General features: G+C 58.2%; 2 protein-coding genes across 23 annotated transcripts in view; one reads left to right on the top strand and one right to left on the bottom strand.

Annotated features, from left to right (window-relative positions):
* The window catches only part of SLC6A9 (solute carrier family 6 member 9), a 31,612-nt gene extending 16,675 nt beyond the window's left edge, over nucleotides 1–14,937 (top strand). For 2 of the 6 annotated variants that reach the window (XM_057549578.1, XM_057549580.1), the window contains exons 3-14: nucleotides 1,323–1,396; nucleotides 2,063–2,194; nucleotides 2,591–2,861; nucleotides 8,554–8,686; nucleotides 8,879–9,013; nucleotides 9,110–9,213; nucleotides 9,611–9,848; nucleotides 9,939–10,073; nucleotides 10,180–10,279; nucleotides 10,369–10,469; nucleotides 13,375–13,545; nucleotides 13,667–14,937. In XM_057549578.1, the coding sequence (XP_057405561.1) occupies nucleotides 1,324–1,396; nucleotides 2,063–2,194; nucleotides 2,591–2,861; nucleotides 8,554–8,686; nucleotides 8,879–9,013; nucleotides 9,110–9,213; nucleotides 9,611–9,848; nucleotides 9,939–10,073; nucleotides 10,180–10,279; nucleotides 10,369–10,469; nucleotides 13,375–13,545; nucleotides 13,667–13,861 (1,788 nt within the window). In that variant the 5' untranslated portion in view covers nucleotide 1,323 and the 3' untranslated portion in view covers nucleotides 13,862–14,937. Of the gene's footprint in view, nucleotides 1–546; nucleotides 630–1,322; nucleotides 1,480–2,062; nucleotides 2,195–2,590; nucleotides 2,862–8,553; nucleotides 8,687–8,878; nucleotides 9,014–9,109; nucleotides 9,214–9,610; nucleotides 9,849–9,938; nucleotides 10,074–10,179; nucleotides 10,280–10,368; nucleotides 10,470–13,374; nucleotides 13,546–13,666 lie in introns of all 6 variants that reach the window. The other 4 variants (XM_057549555.1, XM_057549561.1, XM_057549572.1 and 1 more) reach the window with 3 other exon arrangements.
* On the bottom strand, nucleotides 14,903–18,952 carry CCDC24 (coiled-coil domain containing 24). Of its 17 annotated transcripts, none has more exons than XR_009008778.1 (8): nucleotides 17,965–18,889; nucleotides 17,707–17,823; nucleotides 16,938–17,015; nucleotides 16,307–16,361; nucleotides 15,766–15,835; nucleotides 15,577–15,655; nucleotides 15,126–15,494; nucleotides 14,903–15,036 (listed from the first exon to the last, which is right to left on the bottom strand). XR_009008778.1 is itself a non-coding variant. In XM_028163775.2 (8 exons), exons 1-8 carry the CDS (start codon nucleotides 18,492–18,494, stop codon nucleotides 14,991–14,993), a joined length of 1,164 nt encoding a protein of 387 aa, XP_028019576.2. In that variant the 5' UTR covers nucleotides 18,495–18,891; the 3' UTR covers nucleotides 14,903–14,990. The 17 variants fall into 17 exon arrangements, 13 of the variants coding, with proteins under 13 accessions (XP_028019576.2, XP_028019595.2, XP_028019597.2 ...); XM_028163775.2 differs by having other exon boundaries at nucleotides 15,306–15,494; nucleotides 17,965–18,891; XM_028163794.2 differs by having other exon boundaries at nucleotides 14,909–15,491; nucleotides 15,578–15,655; nucleotides 17,965–18,140; nucleotides 18,369–18,952.
* Between the last annotated feature and the right edge of the window lie 26 nt (nucleotides 18,953–18,978).

Below are 18,978 nucleotides of genomic sequence, written 5' to 3'. Positions count from 1 at the left end.
CGTGCCTATTGTCCTTGAATATGTCTGTTTCAAGCTGAGGGTCAGCGTCACTGCAGTGCCGCCCCTCAGAGGCCATGCGGCTGTGTCTCTGACCCTGGGTGTCCTCCAGGGACGCCTGGCCATTTCTCTCAGGAGAACAGCCCATCTCTGGGAGGCTGTCTCCGTCACTCAAGGGCTCTCTGGGCTTCTCTGTTGGTGACTCTTGGGGTCCCTGTCTCTTAGTGAGACACCTCTGACCCCTCAGGCTCTGGCTCAGGGTGGCTCGATTTCCAGCTCACCTGGTAAGGGGTGGAAAGGCCAGGGCATGGGGGAGGGGTGCACTCACTTATAAAGGAACTTACTGGGTTAGTTCCAACGGTGGGGTTAGGGTCCTCAGTGGGGCTTCAGACCACCCAATCCAGCCTCGCAGCTCCTCCAGGCCAGCCCGGCAGCCTTCCCTTGGGGCAAACTCCCTCATCAGCCCCTCCTGACCAGCCTGTCTTCCTCAGCCCGCCTCTTCTCAGCTCAGAGACCCTTTTCTAGAGTCACTCCCTCTGTTTCCCCTAGCAGAGTCTGTCCTCCAAGTCTGGCGTGGTGCCTACAACTCTGGTCTCCTCCCCCCAACTCATGGCCAGCATCCCCCAGCCCAGGTCAGCTTCCCCAGGGCCCCCGCCCCCGTCATGGGCAATATAGGTGGCTCCCCTGGCCCTCCCATCCTGAGCCCCAGAATGCCCTCCCCAGGTCTGGCCCAGCTCAGTTGCTTCCCCCTTCCCCCACCCTACAGCCCTGCCCACCGTGTGCCCCCCGGAAAAAGCCTTCAGTTGGGGGAGGGGTCCGGGTCCCCTCCCCCGCCGCCGCCTGCCATGGGCAGCGTGCTCAGCCTGGCGATGTGGTGGCCGCAGCTGGGGGGGCTGTCTGGACACAGGCCCCTTTGTGCCCAGCCCAGCTTGGCTGCTTGGTATGAGGCTCAGCTGCTCCCAGATCCTCACCCAAAGGGGAGAGGGGAGGCTTGGGAGGGGCTGGCGCTGGGGGGCCCTCAACTCGAGCTCCCTCTCAGTGTCCCACCTCTCAGATGTCGGTAGCAGCTGCTCAGGTGGGCTGGTGCCCCTGGCACGGTGTGCGGGGGGGCTGGTGAGGGAGGCCGGCTTGGCACCCTCCGGCGGCCGCTCCTCCCTCTCCCGTCCTCTGCCGGGCCTGCCTGCAGCTCCTGCCAGCAGAGGGGAAGCCCGGGGTGGGGTGGGGGCCTGGAGGGTCCATGGTGTCCCCACTGGGGGAGGCCCAAAGGGTCAGGCACCGCGCGTGCAAATGCCTTGCTGATGGTAGCTTCTCTCCTGTTCCCGCAGAATGGTGCTGTGCCCAGTGAGGCCACCAAGAAGGACCAGAACCTCAAACGAGGCAACTGGGGCAACCAGATCGAGTTTGTACTGACGAGCGTGGGCTATGCCGTGGGCCTGGGCAATGTCTGGCGCTTCCCGTACCTCTGCTATCGCAACGGGGGAGGTAGCCAGCGGGCACAGGGCAGGGACCACCCACGTGGATAGAGCCCACCCCCCAGGGCCCAGCCACCCCTTCCGCAGCACACACTCCAGACAGGCTGGCCTCTGGCCCTGATCTCCTTTGCCCCCATCCCTGGCTTAGGTACCCTTTACCTAAGGTGCAGCACCCCGGACCCTGGCAGCCTGCTCCCTCGAGGGGAGGAGAGGTAGAAAAAAGCAACCCAAACTCCCAAGTCTCCCTGTTTTATACTGCCTGTGTTTCAGCAGCCCCCCGCCCAAATGATTCAGGGATATTTGAGGATCTCATTGACTAATGTGTGTGAAATTGCTTGGTCAAGCCATCAAATCCCACCCAAACATGGTGGCTCTGGGCCCTGGGTTTGACTCAGAGCAGACTTCCTGGGAGCCTCTGTCAGGTTCAAAGACAGGTGGTGAGCAGTGTGCCTCAGACTTAGGCTCCGGCCCAGTGCGTGGCACACCCTCCTGGGGGCCCAGCCAGTTGCAAAGGTTTTGTTGTCGGTTCTGAGCAGGAAGAGGGTGGGATTTCCCCAAAGCCGCCCTGAGCCATCCCTCTCCCTGCCCACCAGGCGCCTTCATGTTCCCCTACTTCATCATGCTCATCTTCTGTGGGATCCCACTCTTCTTCATGGAGCTCTCCTTCGGCCAGTTTGCAAGTCAGGGCTGCCTGGGGGTCTGGAGGATCAGCCCCATGTTCAAAGGTGAGGCCTGGGTGGGGTGCACACACACACACACACACACACACACACACACACACACACACACACACACACACACACGGGCCTCTGGGGACCATGGTGACTCACCCATCTGTATAAACACTGCCAACCCCAATGGGACACTGGTGTTAACCTGAGGCCCACATCAATGGCCAAGGCCATGGACACATGCTGGGATCCATGTTTACTTGGCCTCCACCCTCTCTTCCTACCACGTGCGTACACAAAGGCCCTTCGCCCCCCAGCTTGCCCCTGCCAAGGCCTTGAGCTGCCTCTTTTGTGGCACTCTATGAAAGCCTGCCTCTTAGGCCCTTCAGAATTAGCCTTGCCTCCTTCAGCTAGATGTGTGAGGCTGCTCCTGCCCCTCTCCTCCCCCAGGTGTGGGCTACGGCATGATGGTGGTGTCTACGTACATCGGCATCTACTACAACGTGGTCATCTGCATCGCCTTCTACTACTTCTTCTCGTCCATGACGCCCGTGCTGCCCTGGGCCTACTGCAGTAACCCCTGGAACTCGCCCGACTGCGCCGGCGTGCTGGATGCTTCCAACATCACCAATGGCTCCCGGCCTCCCGCCCTGCCTGGCAACCTCTCCCATGCGCTCAACCACACCCTCCAGAGGACCAGCCCCAGCGAGGAGTACTGGAGGTGAGGCCCCCAAGGGACCTGGGCTTCTGGGGGGGACCCCTGGCGCCAACACTCAGCCCTCGCTTTGGCCATCAGGCAACCGTCTGCAGCCTCGGGAGGGTACCAGGAATGGAGCGGGCCAGAGGTGCGGGAAGAGGTACAAGGAGTTCACAGCCTGGTTCAGGAGAGGCTGACACTTACGCAGTGGCAGCGAGGGAGAGAGGGCTCCAGCAGTCAGGCAAGTCTGCAGAGGAGAGTCAGGGAAAAGGGGGATGGCTTCCTGGCGAGAAGAACAGCACGAGTGGAGGCCCTGGGTCCCAGCTGAGCAGGGGCTGGTCCTGAGCCTGAGGGGAACCTGTTGTGATGAGAGTGACAGGTGTGTGGGGAGCTCACGGGCCGTGAGGTAGCCTAGGAGGGAGCACCAGCCCTCTCGGAGAACTTACAAGAATGAAGCACAGACCTAATGCTGCGGAACAGAAGAAGCCGTGGAAGTTTCCTGAGCCCAGGGCTGTCCTCATCAAGCTGTGCTTAGGAAAGATAGCCTGGCACCACTGTGCTCCGTGGTGACAGCGAACGGAGTCTCAGGGCTGGCTGAAGGGAAGCTGCTGCTGGAGGTGTTTGGAACATCTTGTCCCAGCTGGGTGGGTGTGAGGGCACAGCAGGACATCCTGGAGGAAATGCCCCATGTCCTGTTGAGGAACTCATGGGAAGAGGGCTTGGTGGGCTGGTGGGTAGGCCTCATTCATTCATTCCGCGAACATTTATGGCGTCCACCCTGCCGGGCCCTGTGTGCCCATGGGGTATGCATGGCCCTGAGCCCCAGCCCTGAGGAGTTCACAGTCCAGGGGGGAGATGGGTAGTTACCGCTATTAGGGGCAGGTGCCTCAGTGCAGGTATGTGCAGGGGTGTGGTGGGTACAGGAGGAGCTGATCAAGAAGGCTTCCCAGAGGAGGGAGGGAGACGTAGAAGGGACTGGGAGAGATGTGAGCAGGTGAGTCGAGGCCAGGAGGTGGCAAACTGGAGCTGGGGTTGGGGGGCAGGTGGGACACTGAGTATTGGGACAGAAGAGGCCAGAGGCATCATAAGGTGCAGAGCTTTTCATGCCAGGCTGAGGGTTGGAGGCTTTCTCCACAATGTGATGGAGAGCCGTGGGTGAGCGGCCGAGGCCCCAGTGGTACTTGAAGTCCTAGCACGTCAGTATCCTCGAAGCCCAGGCCCAGTGCTCAAACCCTGAGGGCCCAGCTTCCCTGTGCCAGCCTCTGTGCTGGGCTATAGACATTCAAAGATGGTTAAGATGTGGTTACTGCCCTTGAGGCTCGTGGTGGAGACAACAGAGCTGTTGCCTCCCAGTAAGGGGTGGGCAAATTTACCTCTTGGCAGACTCAGTCATTCAGTCATTGGACAGGTCATTTCCTGAGCTCATAGTAGGTACCAGGCACTGCACTCAGAGTGGGGACAGAGCGGGGAGTAAGAAACAGACTCTGCCCATTTAGGTATTCTGCTAGATTTGAGGCATGGTGTGGACTGGGCAGCTTGATCTAGACTGGGGGTGAACCTTCTGGAAGCTCCCAGAAGCACAGGGCCCCGCCCATACGCTGGAGATGCTCCAGAAGCTCTCACCCCAAGGGCCGTCTGCCAGGGATTCCCCGATGGGTGGGTCCACTGCAGGGCAAAGCTCACGAGATTTTCTCCAGTGCAACTAGAGGGGAATTTCCCTCAAAGAAAACTAGCCATGGGTCAGGAGGTCCACAGGGTGGCCAGCTCAACTCTACTCCTCTGCCAGGGCTGGAGCCTGGCATGCCTAAGGAGCCGCTGTCCCAGGCAGGACTCCTTCCTTGAAGGATGGCTCCCTGCCGCCCCCTCCTGGAGAGACTGGGGAAATGACCCTTGAGAGGGCTGCCCCGGATGGCATCAGCAAGGAGGTGAGGCGAGCAAGCACCCCCATTTCTCGGGCAGCTACTATGTGCCAGGCATATTCTCTTATATGATATTATCCCTGTTTTTCAGATTCAGAGGCTTATGCTCAGAGGTTAACGAACTAGGCAGCAATGCTGTGTCAGGATATACATGCCTCTCTGTGCCTGGTGCCTGGTGTGAATTAGGCCAATGATACTCTACAGGCATTCTTGGTCCACACTCTCCAGCGCCCCTCTGAAAAGCTGCACAATCTCATTTGAGCCCCACAGCAATGCTGTTAGGTAGTGGGTGCAGGTTTTATAAAATATTCCCATTTTACAGGTGAACAAACAAGTCAAAAGAAAGCTTAAGTGACTCCTCTAAAGCAAGAGAAGCTCCCAGGGCAGATTTCTGAGCCCACGTCTGCCTCTTGCTCACCCTTTGGCCCACAGTCTTCCCCTCCTTCACCACCCCTTCACAATCTTGTCTTACAGTCCTCTGTGTGCTGGTCTAACGCCTGCTAGGCAGGCCCTAAGCTCAGGACATGCCCTCTCATCTCCCCAGCAGACACCTGACACCCAGTGGGACTTGGATCCCAGCACCCCTCTCCCGGTGTCTTCATGGCAGCCCCAGAGCCACACAGACCTCACTCAAATCCTGGCTCTGCCACTTACCAGCTGCGTGTACTTGGGAGGTCACCAAAACTCTAAGTCTCAGCTGTTCATCCGTTAAGTGGGCGTGGTTACAACATCATTCTTGTTGTTATAAAGATGCAACATAAATCACTAGGAACAGTGATGGGTGCTCAGTAAGCACAGTGATAGCCACTGCTGGAGATGCAGTGAAATAGATTAGGGTGTCCTGTTCTCAAGGCATTTACCACCTGGTTGGGGAAATTTTAAAATAATGCAGAATAAGTCCAGAGATGTTATGCGAGAGCCAACTTGTAAATATGTGGGGTTCCAAAAGTTTTAAGGTTAGCTGTTTGATCTCAAAAGCACATAGTCCAAAACCAAAACAAAACACTAAATATGGTACCATAAAAAGAAAGGTAGAGTTCATTATTTAATTCCCAGGCTAGCCTTCTAAACTTTTTAAGCCCTCGTGTTATATGCTGGACTCTTGCAATATAAGATAATATAAAGCACTACCAGCTTAACAGATATAATTAGCAAAGTTTTTAAAAAGTCTTTTGAACAAGAAATGGTTTCTTTACTTTGAACGCTGTTGCTTAAAGTAAAGCAACTCTCGGCTGTAGCAGTAGGACCTGATGGCTATTCTGGAAGGCAGAGCCTCCCAACACGATGCACCCTAAATAGTGTGCCAGTCCAGTGGCACTTGGGCAGCCCAGAGTCCCCAGCCCTGCTGCCTTCAACTTTGAGTGACCTTGTCGATTTGCCCTTATGGGCCAAAAATATTTTTTCTGCGTGCCACTAAGGGAAAAGGATTGGAAAGCACAGCTGCAGGGGTCCAGAAGCCTCTCCTTGGGGGAAACCTCTCCATCCCTTTGTCTTTGGTTCCCCCATGGACTCAGAGCCCGGAAAGATTCCAGCCCAGGGCCTGGCCCGTTGGACAAACCAGCGCTGTGGCGGGAGTTGGACAGGAGAGGGGGGTGTTGGACAGCGCCCTCTGCAGGTCACAATGTGTAAGGCGGCCTGGGGGAAGATTTGAGGCAGAGGAGGCAGGACAAGGTGTTTGCAAGTCTTAACAGCCAGGCAGGCTGACCAAGCAAACACCAAGTCCCAGGCCTGGCAACATTGTCCCGTGAGGGGCCGGAGTGACAACCCATCGCAAGGTATTAAACATGTTGTCATGAGGTTTGAGAACTGATTTGGAAAAAAATAAGTAAAAATAGCTAAGACTAGAGGATAGCCTATGAGCTACGCTGAGAGACCCTTGCTGAAAGAAAGGAGCCTGTATTTACCTAAATTTCTCTACAAATTATCCTAGGTTGGTGTTATGATGCCCATTTTACAGATGAGGAAACTGAGGCTCAAGAGTTTGTCTCTTGCTCATCACTTCTAGCCTGGACAACTCCAGCAACCAAGCCGGTCCCCCTCCAGGTTCTCCCCTTTATACTTCTCAGTCCATTTTCCATGATGTGCATTCACTCATGCATTCAACAAATATTTATTGGGCACTGCTCTGTGCCAGGCACTGTGCTAAGCACTGGGGGATACAACAGTGAACAAAACAGACAAAAACCCCTGCCTTCAGAGGGCAGATGACAAACTAAATAGTAGAATGTACAGTGTGATAGAAAGAGATGCGCTGTGGAGGAAAATACAGCAGAGAAGGCGGTAAGGTGTGCCAGGCTGGGGCCAGGGTGGCAGGTTTAATCAGGTGTGCCAGAGTAGGCCCCTTTGCAAAGAGGACACCTGAGTGAAGACTTGAAGGAAGTAAAGAGGGCGGGAGCCACGTGGACGAGCCCAGCTGCATAATTTGTGGGGCCCAGTGCAGAATGAAAGATGGGGCCCCTCATTCAAATGAATTAAGAATTTCAAGATGACAATGGCAGGGCATTAAACCAAGCACAAGGCCCTTCTAAGCATGGGGTCCTGTGTGCGTGCACAGGTCTCACACCCATGTGGACATGTGGAGATTTGGGGAAAGGGTACTCCAAATAGGGAATAGCATGTGCAAAGGTGGGAGCATGCCCGGCACATTTAAGGAACAGCAAGGAGCCCAGTGCAGCTGGAGCAGTGAGCAAGGGGGAGAGCAGGAGGAGAGAAGATCTGAGAGATGGCAGTTAGGGGGTAATGGATCATGTAGGGCTCTGTAGCCACCGTAAGGACTTTGGTTTTTCCATGGCGAGATATGGGAGCTGCTGCAAGGTTTTGAGCCAAGGAGAGAGACCCTGAGAGTGCTCTTTTAAAAACCCTCCAGAAGCTTCTCATTGTTCTCAGAATAAAATCCAAACTTCTCAGCCTTGACTTCGCAGCTTCTCTTGGTCTGGTCCCTTCCTATCTTCATCCTTCTCTATTCCCTTCCCCCTTCTCCTCCAGCCTTCCTGAGCTACTGACATGCCCAGGCGGGGCTGTGCTGGTTCCTGACCCCTGTCCTGCTGCGTGCTATTCCCTCAGCCTGGCATACACTTCCACTCCTCTTCACCCACCTCCTCCCCATCCCTCAAACTTTGGCTCAAGCTTCACCTCTTCCAGGAAGACTTCCAGTGTGCTCCTCTCCATGGGGTTGAGACACTCCTCCTGGCAATGCCTGATCCAGGTCTATATGCCCAGCATCTAGCAAGGGCCTGGCACATAAACGTCCAGTTGATTGAAAGAGCACAGCTGGCATGGCACAGGGCGCCAGATAGAGCCACACATACATAGGTTCAAGTCTGGGCCTGCGTGCTCCGGAGCCTCCATCTTTACTCAGTCCTCCACTGCCTCCCTCTGTTCATCAGAGCTGGAGGACTAGTGTGGGTGAAAAGATCACAGAAGGCTTCCTGGAGGAGGTGACGCCAGATAGGGTGTGTCTAGTCTGGAGGAGAGGGCATTCCTGAAGGGAGAAACACACAAGCAAGGGCCTGGGCTGGGTCTGAGCAGGGAGAGGGAGACCTCCACACCCAGGGGCTGAAGAGGCTGGCCCAGGACCAGGGTGTGGCCTGCAGGTGCCCTTGAGGGTCCTGGGAGAGGCAGCAGGCAGAGGGGGCTGGGCCTGCCGGGGCTTGCACCTCACAGATGCTCCCATCTCACATGAGCCAGCTGCTGGGACTTCGTGAGAAAGGAGGGAGCTGCCAGGCTGGGCCCTGGCCTTGGGAGTTTGTTGCTGGGTGGTGGGGCTGGCCATCAGTGACAAAGTATCCCCTTTCCAGGCTCTATGTGCTGAAGCTGTCAGATGACATCGGAAACTTCGGGGAGGTGCGACTGCCCCTCCTTGGCTGCCTGGGTGTCTCCTGGGTGGTCGTCTTCCTCTGCCTCATCCGAGGGGTCAAGTCTTCAGGGAAAGTAAGTACCCCTCCCCCTGCAGGATCTGTGCCCACCCAGAGGTATCCTGCCTCCCCTACCTGGGTTTTGTGTGGAGGGGTGGGTGGGGGAGTGATGAAAGGATATGGGAGGGGAAGAGGGACCAGAGGACCAGTGGTGGTTGAGGGGGCAGGAAGAGCCCGAAGGAGTCAGCGGGGCCGCTCTCGCACCCAGGTGGTGTACTTTACGGCCACATTTCCCTATGTGGTGCTGACCATCCTGTTCATCCGTGGCGTGACCCTGGAAGGAGCCTTCATGGGCATCATGTACTACCTGACCCCACAGTGGGACAAGATCCTGGAGGCCAAGGTGGGCTGTGGACGGAGGGGGACCTAGAGGGACGGGGAGAGGCAGAGAGGTGCCAGCCTCTGACCACAGCTCCTCACCGGCCCATCCCTCCCGCAGGTCTGGGGGGATGCCGCCTCCCAGATCTTCTACTCGCTGGGCTGCGCGTGGGGCGGCCTCATCACCATGGCTTCCTACAACAAGTTCCACAACAACTGTTACCGGTGAGACTCTCCCTTCCAGCCCTGGGGCTGCCCCCAGTTCCTACCCCCTCTGCAGCCTGACCTCCGCTTCCCCAGACCCACCAGATCCCGTGCAGCCTCCTGGCCCACCAGGGCCCTCCCTTCCACTCACGGCCTTGAGATCCTGGCAACGCTGGGTCCGGGTCCAGTCATTGCAGAGCTTTGGCAGAAGAGAGAAGAGGTGAAGACAGTGATGCCCCAGGGGTCTGTGAGGACTCAAGAGCCTCAGGCCCACTTAAAGAGGCCCAGAGCAGACCAGAAAAGAGATTGGGGGCACCTTTGTTCCTAGAACTTTCTCTGTCTCCAAGCCTCTTGGCCCAAATCGGGCAGGGGGAACTAAGCTGCGTGTCCTGACTCTACCTGCTTTCCTCCCCATCAGGGACAGTGTCATCATCAGCATCACTAACTGTGCCACCAGCGTCTATGCCGGCTTTGTCATCTTCTCCATCCTGGGCTTCATGGCCAATCACCTGGGTGTGGACGTGTCCCGCGTGGCAGACCACGGCCCTGGCCTGGCCTTCGTGGCATACCCTGAGGCCCTTACCCTGCTACCCATCTCTCCGCTCTGGTCCCTGCTCTTCTTCTTCATGCTCATCTTGCTGGGGCTGGGCACTCAGGTACGAGGTGCAGGACATGGGCCTGTGGCTTGGGGAGGGAGGAGGCCGGGGCGGAGGTCAGGCCCCTGCTCTGATGGCTGTATCCTGCAGTTCTGCCTCCTAGAGACGCTGGTCACGGCCATTGTGGATGAGGTAGGGAATGAGTGGATCCTGCAGAAAAAGACTTACGTGACCTTGGGCGTGGCTGTGGCTGGCTTCCTGCTGGGCATCCCCCTCACCAGCCAGGTAAGAACCGAGGGAAAGGCTGGGCCGGAGTTGCCAGGGTATGGGGGTTAACAAGGGGGGAGTGTAGCCTCGGGCACCCTGGACTCAGCTGCCCACTGGCCCGCAGGCAGGCATCTACTGGCTGCTGCTGATGGACAACTACGCGGCCAGCTTCTCTTTGGTCGTCATCTCCTGCATCATGTGTGTGTCCATCATGTACATTTATGGTAAGTGCCCAACCTTACATGGCCTCCTGTGTCCCGGCCCTGGGCCTGCCCACGCTGTCCTGCGGGCCTGCTGACCTCCCTCTCTCCAGGGCACCACAACTACTTCCAGGACATCCAGATGATGCTGGGATTCCCACCGCCCCTCTTCTTCCAGATCTGCTGGCGCTTCGTCTCTCCAGCTATCATCTTTGTAAGTTCGTCAGTGGTCCCTCCCCTGCTGCCCTGTGGCAAGCGTCCTTCTCTTGGGAACCAGCAAAGGGAGAGCAAGAGCCCATCCATCTGGCCAGAGCTCCCCATGGAGGCTCCACACCCACAAATCTGGCCACTGGGAGTCCGAGCAAGGTTGCGTAGAGTCAGACAGGTGTGTGGAGACTCAGAACCACCCAGGCCCTGGCCTTGGGTTAGGAAGGGAGCACAGGGCCCTGTATTTGAAGACAATGCCCAGCTTCGGAAGAGGAAAGCAGGCTGGCAGCAGCTGAGAGCCGGCCCTCCCTCCCTGGTGTTCCCGCCTGGCATTCCCAGAGGAGCCTCGGGAACCACGATTGACACTGGTGTCAGCCTCCGTCAGCCTCGCAGAGCTCCTGTCTCCAGTCCATGATAGCCGAGGTGCTCGGAGTACTCAGGGTATGTGGTGTGAATGCATGTTCCAGAAGCAGGTTGTACAAGTCAGATGTCAGCTCAGGATCCGGGACACCCTCGTAAGCCTTCCAGGCACTGGAGTGGGCCGGCTTGGAAGGGGGAATTCTGGGTTTCCACCAGTATTCAACACCTGGGAAACTCCCATCAGGGAGCTGAAATGGTGGAGGGAACTCCCACCGTGGCCAGGAACCATATATCAAGTCATGTGATACAACTCTCCAAGGTATCGTTATTATCTCCACTTTACAGATGAGGAAACTGAGGCACCGAAATATTAAGTAATTGATCCAAGGTTACACAGCTTCTAAGAGGCAGAGCCCTCATGCAAAGCAGGTAGTCTGATCTGGAGCCTGTGTGCTGGGCCCGTGCTACACTAGAAAGAAGTGCAGGAGGAGGGGTGGTCTATGGACTAAAAACCCTCTGATTTTGCTCCTTTATGCTCAGGGTGAGAAGTGGGGGGCAAAAGGGATTTGCTAGTGTAATGGTCCCTCCACAGAGAAGAGGCAGGGCCATCTCTGAGTGACAGAGGGGTCAGCCCAGTGGCCAGGGCAGTGTCCGGAGTCATGCCCCCATCATGCCAGCTCCTGTGTGCCACAGAGAGGTCAGCACCGGATTTCCACTTTGGCTCATGTTTCTGAATAAAAGGCCCCTGAGGGCTGAGGCCTCCGTCACATGGGTTGTGGGATCTTCCCAAGCCTGGCGCAGGCACCAGCTCTGGCCACTGGCCCAGCTTTGAAACAGGAGCGACGGAAGTCTCCTGTAAGTGGTGGGAGGAGGGGAGGGTAGATGCCAGCCAAGCGCAGTGCCCTTGAGGGTTGTGGCTTTGGCCCAGGACCTGCCCCAGGGGAGCTCATCCTCCACGGCTCCCAGGAGGCTGCCGCCCTGTTTGGAGACCCAGGGCACCGCCCAGGCAGGGCAGGAGGCAGGAAGGGCCCTGGGTCCAGTGTCTCCGCGAGATTGAGTCAAAGGCGGCAGCGCCCTCTCTGTGCCCAGAAAGCCAGGCTGGAGTTACCTTCAGGTGAGGATGTCAGGCTCTGTGGACATGTGTTTCTGGGCTGTTGGTTTTCTTTGGGGGCTTTACTTCTTTATATTGCTGAAAAGGTCTTTTTTGACAAACTCCATCCTTCTATCAGCTCAAATAAAGAATTTATTGGGACTTCCCCAGCAGTCCAGTGGTTAAGACTCTGCCTTCCAAGGCAGGAGGTGTGGGATCGATCCCTGGTCAGGGAAGTAAGATCCCACATGCTGTGGGGTGTGGCCAAAAACTCAAAAAAAAATTTTTTTTAAAGAATTTATCCACAGCTTAGATCAGGATCTAATTCCATTCAGAAAACTTGCTCTAAGCTCCTCTGTGTGCAGCGTCCCAGAAGGGCCCACCCACCCCTCAATGGATATGGGTCTTGCCTTCTAGAATTTGGTCACCCAGAAGGCTGGAGGGGCCTGAGCTCCAGGACACAGATGAGGGCTCAGGGTGGATGCTGAGCCCTCCTGGCAAGTGGCACCCACTGCCCCAGCTCCTCTGGGTGGCCCATGAGCCACCTGCCCATCTTTCTGCTAACTTTAGTTTTTTCGTTGCTGGAACCCCAGGCTTTATTTCCCATGTCCCTCATCTCTTTCCAAAGCAGTTCCCGAGAGCATCCCCAGCCTGACACTCATGATTTCTAGCCTTTGGAGCCTCCCCAGGCTGTCTGTCACTGTCTCCACAGCCACAGACTGGCAGGACTTTGCCCTTTCCTCTCCCCCATTACTCCCACCTCCTTGCATAAGTCAGTTCAGATTAGCACACGAGATTGTGCCAGGCACCGTGCTGGGCACTGGAGACCCAGAGCTGATGCAATCCCAGGAGCTCCCAGGTCTGGGGGAAACACCCATAAAATGCTTAGTAGATGGAAAATGCCACTAAAGCCCTTTCAGGAAGAGGAGACTGGAAATCAGTGGAGGCTTCTTGAAGGAGGTGGCATTTGCAGAGGGTTTGACAGAGGAAGATGCAAAAGAGGATCCTCCATAGTATGAAAGGTGGGAAACGCTGGGTGTAGCAGAGACACTGAGACAGTAAGGCCAGAAAGATAAGCCAAGGTCTTGATGTGAGGTGGAGAAGGCCCTAAAGGCCAAGGATTTGGCCTTACCTCAGCAGGCAATGCAGGGCCATTGCGAGTCTTTGAGCAGAACTGACTTCCAAGGGCCACGGCAGCTGAATGGCTCCCTGGCTGGTTCAGGATTATGCAGAAGACAGACCTCTCCCCTTCCACCGTGGCCACCTGCCCATCATACCCTGGACCCCTGGTTCCACCAGCTTCTTCCACTACCCAAACACTGACGTCACCCCTGCCCTCCCCAAAATGCCTCTTTCTAGTTTGGGAAACTGGAGAGGGAGGGAGAGGGTGCGGATAGGAGGCCTGAGGCCTGGGTGGGGCTGGGCAGGACTCACGCCCACTCCCGTCCCCCACTCTCTGCAGTTCATTCTCATCTTCACGGTGATCCAGTACCAGCCAATTACCTACAACCACTACCAGTATCCAGGCTGGGCTGTGGCCATCGGCTTCCTCATGGCTCTGTCCTCTGTCATTTGCATTCCACTCTACGCCCTGTACCAGCTCTGCCGCACAGATGGGGATACCCTCCTCCAGGTGAGGGGTGGGGGCAGGGGGCAGCCAGGTGAAACAGGAGGGGGTGGATGGACGGGGCTTCAGGGCTCCCTTCTGATGACCATGCCCACCCCGCCCCCAACCATGCCTACCTCTCCTGCAGCGTCTGAAAAATGCAACCAAGCCAAGCAGAGACTGGGGGCCCGCCCTCCTGGAGCACCGAACGGGGCGCTATGCCCTCACCATTCCACCCTCTCCTGAAGACGGGCTTGAGGTCCAGCCGCTGCACCCAGACAAGGCCCAGATCCCCACGGTGGGCAGTAACGGCTCCAGCCGTCTGCAGGACTCCCGGATATGAGCACAACTGCCGGGGGAGTGCCCCACCCCCGCCCCGTGCTCCCGCCACAGAGACTGGGGAGGCGGTGGACAGGTGTCACCGCCTGCCCCTCCACGCCCTGACCAGGGCGGCTCCTGTCACCTTGGCCACCACTGCTAGCGTGGTCATTCGTGCTCGTGTCCCTAGTGTTTACAAGTCCTTTGGATGCCAAGATGGCAGCTGGGGGGCGTGAGTGATGGGAGGGTTGCTGGGGGGCCCAAAGCACTTTGGAGGGGTCTCAGGCCAGGTCCCCGGAGGCAGCTGGACTTTATGTGGCCTCTGATGCCCCCACACGTTGCCCTGAGCTAAGGTTCTGGGTGGGCCCCCTACCTGTCCCCCTCCCCGAGCCTTCAGCCTCCTGACCAGTGTTCCTGCCCCCAGAGCAGACCCCAGCCTCTGCCCAGGCAGATTTGGATCTTCCTACCTGGAGGCAGGGTAAGGGGCTAGGGGGCTGTGCAGTGTTACGTCAGGCTGTAACCCCAGCCCTGTTTGTCTGTGTAATTATTTTTGTAAAAATTGTATTATCTGTGGTTGCCACCCCCTTGCCCTTGGCCTCGGGCCCAGTCTGTCTTCCAGGCCTGCCTGCACCTCACTCAGCTGCTCTGGGGTCTCTGCGCCGCCTCCCATTACTGGCTGTAGGGCCAGCCAGCAGAAGCCCATGACCCAACAGCCTGCCCAAAGAACTCGTTTCTGGGGGATAGGGGTGGGGTGATGTTCAGCAGGAGGTTTGAGCCCAGAGCCCTGGGGAAGGGGACCCTACATGACACCCCCTTGCCCTCCCTCTGCCAGGCTAAAGGCCCAGTCTTCCCAAAATGGGCTGCCCTTGTTCACGTGCCAAATGGTCCCAGCCGGCGTGCCCCACCCCCTCTCTGGAGCCAGAGCTCCTTCCCCCAAGCCCTGCAGTATCCCTTTGTCCGTCCTCTGTGCCCCTCTGTGCAGTGACAACCCCGGAAGAGCCGCCTCTAATCCTCTGTAGCAATAACGGTGCGCCGCCCAACCCTGCCCATCCGTGCACCACTAGGATTTTAAAGTCCATAGATTTTAATGAAATTTCTATTCCTGTCTCTGCGCTGCTGCTGTGCTTTGTTTGGGTCCCCCATGGGGACGAGAGTCAGGGCTGGGATGAGACCTCTTCCTGCCAGACCTTTGAGGGATGCCTGGGAAGAGAAAGGCGAAAGGCTGTGATGGTCAGGACCAGACACCAAGGACCAGGCGAGGGGGTAGGGTGAGGGCCAGAGAGACAGACAGCCTTGGAATCCTGATGAGGGCTCATCCAAGACTAGATCTGAAGTGGGCTGGGCCATGGCAGCTGAGAGGTGTCAGCAGCAGACAGGGCGAGTTCCAGCAGAAGCGGAAGTCTCCTTCCTGACCAGCCCTTCAGGTTGGGGCCTGGGGCGCCACACTGGACATCGGAGTGGAAGCTGGCCTTTTTCTGGGGCTGCACCGAAGCTTCCGTCCCCAGCGGCAGGTGGCGGCCAGGCCTTGAGGTTTGGGGCAGCGCTCCAGAGGAGGAGAGGGCAGGTGGCACTGGAGAGGCCTGGCCCAAACTCCAGCAGCCCCACGGAGGCAAGGCAGTGGTCCGAGGCCCTGGCTGGAGGACTCCAGGGGCCGCAGCCTGAACAGGAGGGAGTGGCTGTGAGGGGGCCGTGGCCTGCGCTTAGCCCACCCCGTCCAGCTGTCCACCTGCTCTGGTTTACCTGTGACCAGGGGAGACACAGGAAGGCCTCGGAGGTGCCCGCAGCTCCTGTTGCATGGCTGCCTTCTGCTCCTTTAGCTCTGGAGAGAGGTCTAGCTGAGACACAGCGCTCAGCAGTTCCAGGGTGTGTGTACAAGAGCGGGATGGGGACGGGAGGCTGGGTGCTCTGGGGCCTGTTCAGGGTCCTCACCTGCCAGGGTGGGCTCTAGGCTTGCCTCAGAGGGCCAAGGGGCCCCTGTATACTCCTCTTCCAGGCGGCGCTGCAGGGAGAGCTGGCTCAGTGCCCAGCCTTACGGCAGGGGCGGGGCAGGGCGGGGCGGGATGCAGAGGCCAAGATACCCAAGGTGGGGCCCAGGAACCACCCCATGCAGCCTCCTCAGCCCAGCCACCTGAGGACACTCCTGAGAGGAACACCAGCCTCCCTGAAAAGCTGAGCTTGGCAAGGTAGTGGCAGGCCCGAACCCAGACATGGGGAAGAGAAGGAGGCAAAAGACCAGGGGCAAATCCAGCAGGTAATCTAAAAGTGCTAACCTTGGACTTAGGGACTCAACCAGAATCTGGATTCACATGTACGAGAAGTGTGCATACAGGAGAAATGGACACAGGACTCACACAATCTTGGCACACACAGACACACATGTATGTGGATCTCACACACCAGGTGAGAGACAGGTGTGTCGAGGCTCAGCAGAAAGGCTCTGGGGGTGGGGAGGCCCAGGGCTGCTGCTCACCTGCAGGATGGCAATCTTCCTCTTCAACTTGCGACACTCCTCCTCCAGGAGGGCCCTGGGACATGGGGGAGTGCGGCACCGGCAGCAGTGCTGCAGGCCCGGGTCACAGCAGAGCCCTCCACATAGACCCAGCCTCCAGCCTTACCAGGAGTTCCCTCTAGGCCCTCCTTTCTCAGCCCACCTCTCCCTCTGCTGCCCTAGTGCAATCCCAGCACAGCCTTGCAGCCCCGCCAGCCTCTTCCTAGGCAGGATGTGTCCTCTCCTTGCCCGCCTCCCAGCGCCCACGCTGGGGGGCCCCATTCTCTCTTCTGCACGACAGTACTGGGCCTGCAAGTCCTCCTGCCTCCATTCTCCCCCAGATCACAGCCCTTCCCCTGTTCAGAAGACTCCTCTGTGGTCCATCTCTCTCCCACACCCCAGGATAAAACTCCTCAGGCCAAGGCCCCTGCTGGCATCCCTACTTGGCTACTTCCTGGCAGCAACCTCACCAGCAACCTGCCCTACTCTCCTGGGTCTCCCCATCAGGTATGCTGCCTCCCTCCTCCTTCCTCATAGTCCCAGTACGTCAGGATCCATCCCCCGTCCCACCCTCCCTGTCTCGACCCCCACTGCACACACTCAGGGGCCTCACCGCAGGTATCCGGCAACCTGGTCAACGTGGGACACGTTCAGTTGGTCCTTGATGACGCTGAGATCCCTGTGACAGCTGCTGGCAGATGAAGTCAACATCACTCTCCCATGTTGCTTCACCCCAGGCCTTCAGGACACAAATGCCATTTCTCCTAGACAATTTTGTGTGTTTTCTCACAAAGGCAACATAAGATGGTACTAACAGGAGGAGTTCTGGAGCTTGGGTTTGCAAATGGGCTCTGCCACCCTTCACTGTGTGTGAGATTGGACAAATCCATCATCCTTTCTGAGCTTTAGTTTCCTTATCCGCAGAATGGGGACATCACCCACTTCCTAAGGATGTGTGAGAACTAAGTTGCTGCCATTCAGTGATGAACACACTGCTGCTCATTTATCTCGTGCAGTCCCCAGCCCTCTCTAGCACAGCCCTTGCACCTGTTCTCCAGGCCGGAGGAACAACTGACCACTGGATGAAGACTTTCCTTCCACCCATGTCTGCGTGTAGTGCTCCCTCTTCCTGCAAAGCTCTTCTCTTTTTATCTGTCTGGAAGTCTGTTCCTCATGCTCTAAGACCCAGATCAAACCAAGCTTCCAGGCTTGGTACATGTCTCCTGGGCTTCTGCAGCCCTCATGTGCTGATCCCTACAACAAGTGGCTGTAGAAGTGTCCAGTCCCAGACCAGGAGCTCCTCCATGCCGGCAGGTGGGACCCGCCAGTTGGCTGGGGCCTCTGCCAAGCGGGAACAGACCCCTCCTTTCCTACCACTATACCTGGGCTCACCAGCTCTCAGGCGGAATATCCCCTGCTCTGGCAAATCATGCCTGGGCTCCTCCAAGGCAAAGCGCAGGACCCCTGGGCTATACTGGACCCAAGCCTGGGTCTGGTCCCTGCAGAAGGTGCACACGGGGGACACTCAGGGGCTCCTTCCAGGGAACCACAGGAAAGGTGACCCTGGCCCCTTGTCAGTTTCAGGGCTAGCCCATCTGAGTTCTGGGGACAGGGCCCAGCCCCAGGTCTGAGGCTCCAACCTGCCCTCACAGATGGCCTTCCGGCGGAGACCTTGGAGCAGCTGCCGCAGTTCCTGGCGCACGAGGTCTCTGAGGAGGGGCGGTGGTGCCAGAAGGGAGGAGAGGTCAGAGGTGCGGCGCGAACTAGGGGCTTGGAAGGATCGAGCCTCTCGGAGAAGTGATCGTAGCATCACCACCTGCAAGGAGAGCTGGGACACCTTGCGACTGCGGGGGGAAGTAAGGGGAGGAAGGGGAGCTAGGGGAGTGAGAGGCAGGGCAGAGTTAAACTGGAGAGGGCTGGGAGGACAGTGAGATCCGACAAGAGCTCGAAAGTTACCGGGCAGAGCCAGGGACCCGGAGGAGGTGAGGAAATCGCCCAAGTCGTGGGATAGGCCTGGAGTGGGGCCCACCTTCCCACGCCCCACCTCTGCCCGCAGCTCCAGGCTCAGGTCCACCGTCGTCTCCCCGAGAATCCTCTTCACTTCGGGCCGCTCCGGGAGCGGAACGTGCTCTTCCACCAGCTCCCACAGCGGCGGGGAGTCCCCACGCATGGCCTGCCCGCACCGCCGCCCCGCAACGCGCGGCCGCACGCTCGGACTGCCGGACAGCTGATCGGAGAGCTGGGTTACTGGGAGACCACGGGTCTCCCGGTGCCGGGCACGCCCCGCCCCTTCCTGGTCTCACAGGCCACGCCCCCAGCCTGTCTCTCGGGCCGGCCTCTCCCCAGCCCCACCCCGTTCTGCCGCCCGTCCCCACGGCTAGAGTTGGCCGGTCCAGAGCCGCCGATCTCTGGCGCTGTCTCTTCTACCCAGCTACTGGCCGACTCTCCGGGGCCGGGGACCAGGAGCCAGGCCGCGGGACTGGGGCCCTAGCCCCACCTCTTCCGCGCGACCGTCACCCGGGAAACGGGGCCCGCTACCCCAAGCCCCGCCACCAGAAGGCCCCGCCCCCGCCCATTCCAGGGCGGTGCCGGCTCGTGAAGCCCAACCCACAGCCCTGGTAGGTGGTTTTGGAGTGCGAACCATCCACACCGCC

This window comes from Balaenoptera acutorostrata, chromosome 1 (assembly GCF_949987535.1).
Source record: "Balaenoptera acutorostrata chromosome 1, mBalAcu1.1, whole genome shotgun sequence".
Classification (NCBI taxonomy): Eukaryota; Metazoa; Chordata; class Mammalia; order Artiodactyla; family Balaenopteridae; genus Balaenoptera; species Balaenoptera acutorostrata.
The sequence above is the reverse complement of the archived record's forward strand: the minus strand, read 5'-3'. Positions and strand labels throughout refer to the sequence as shown.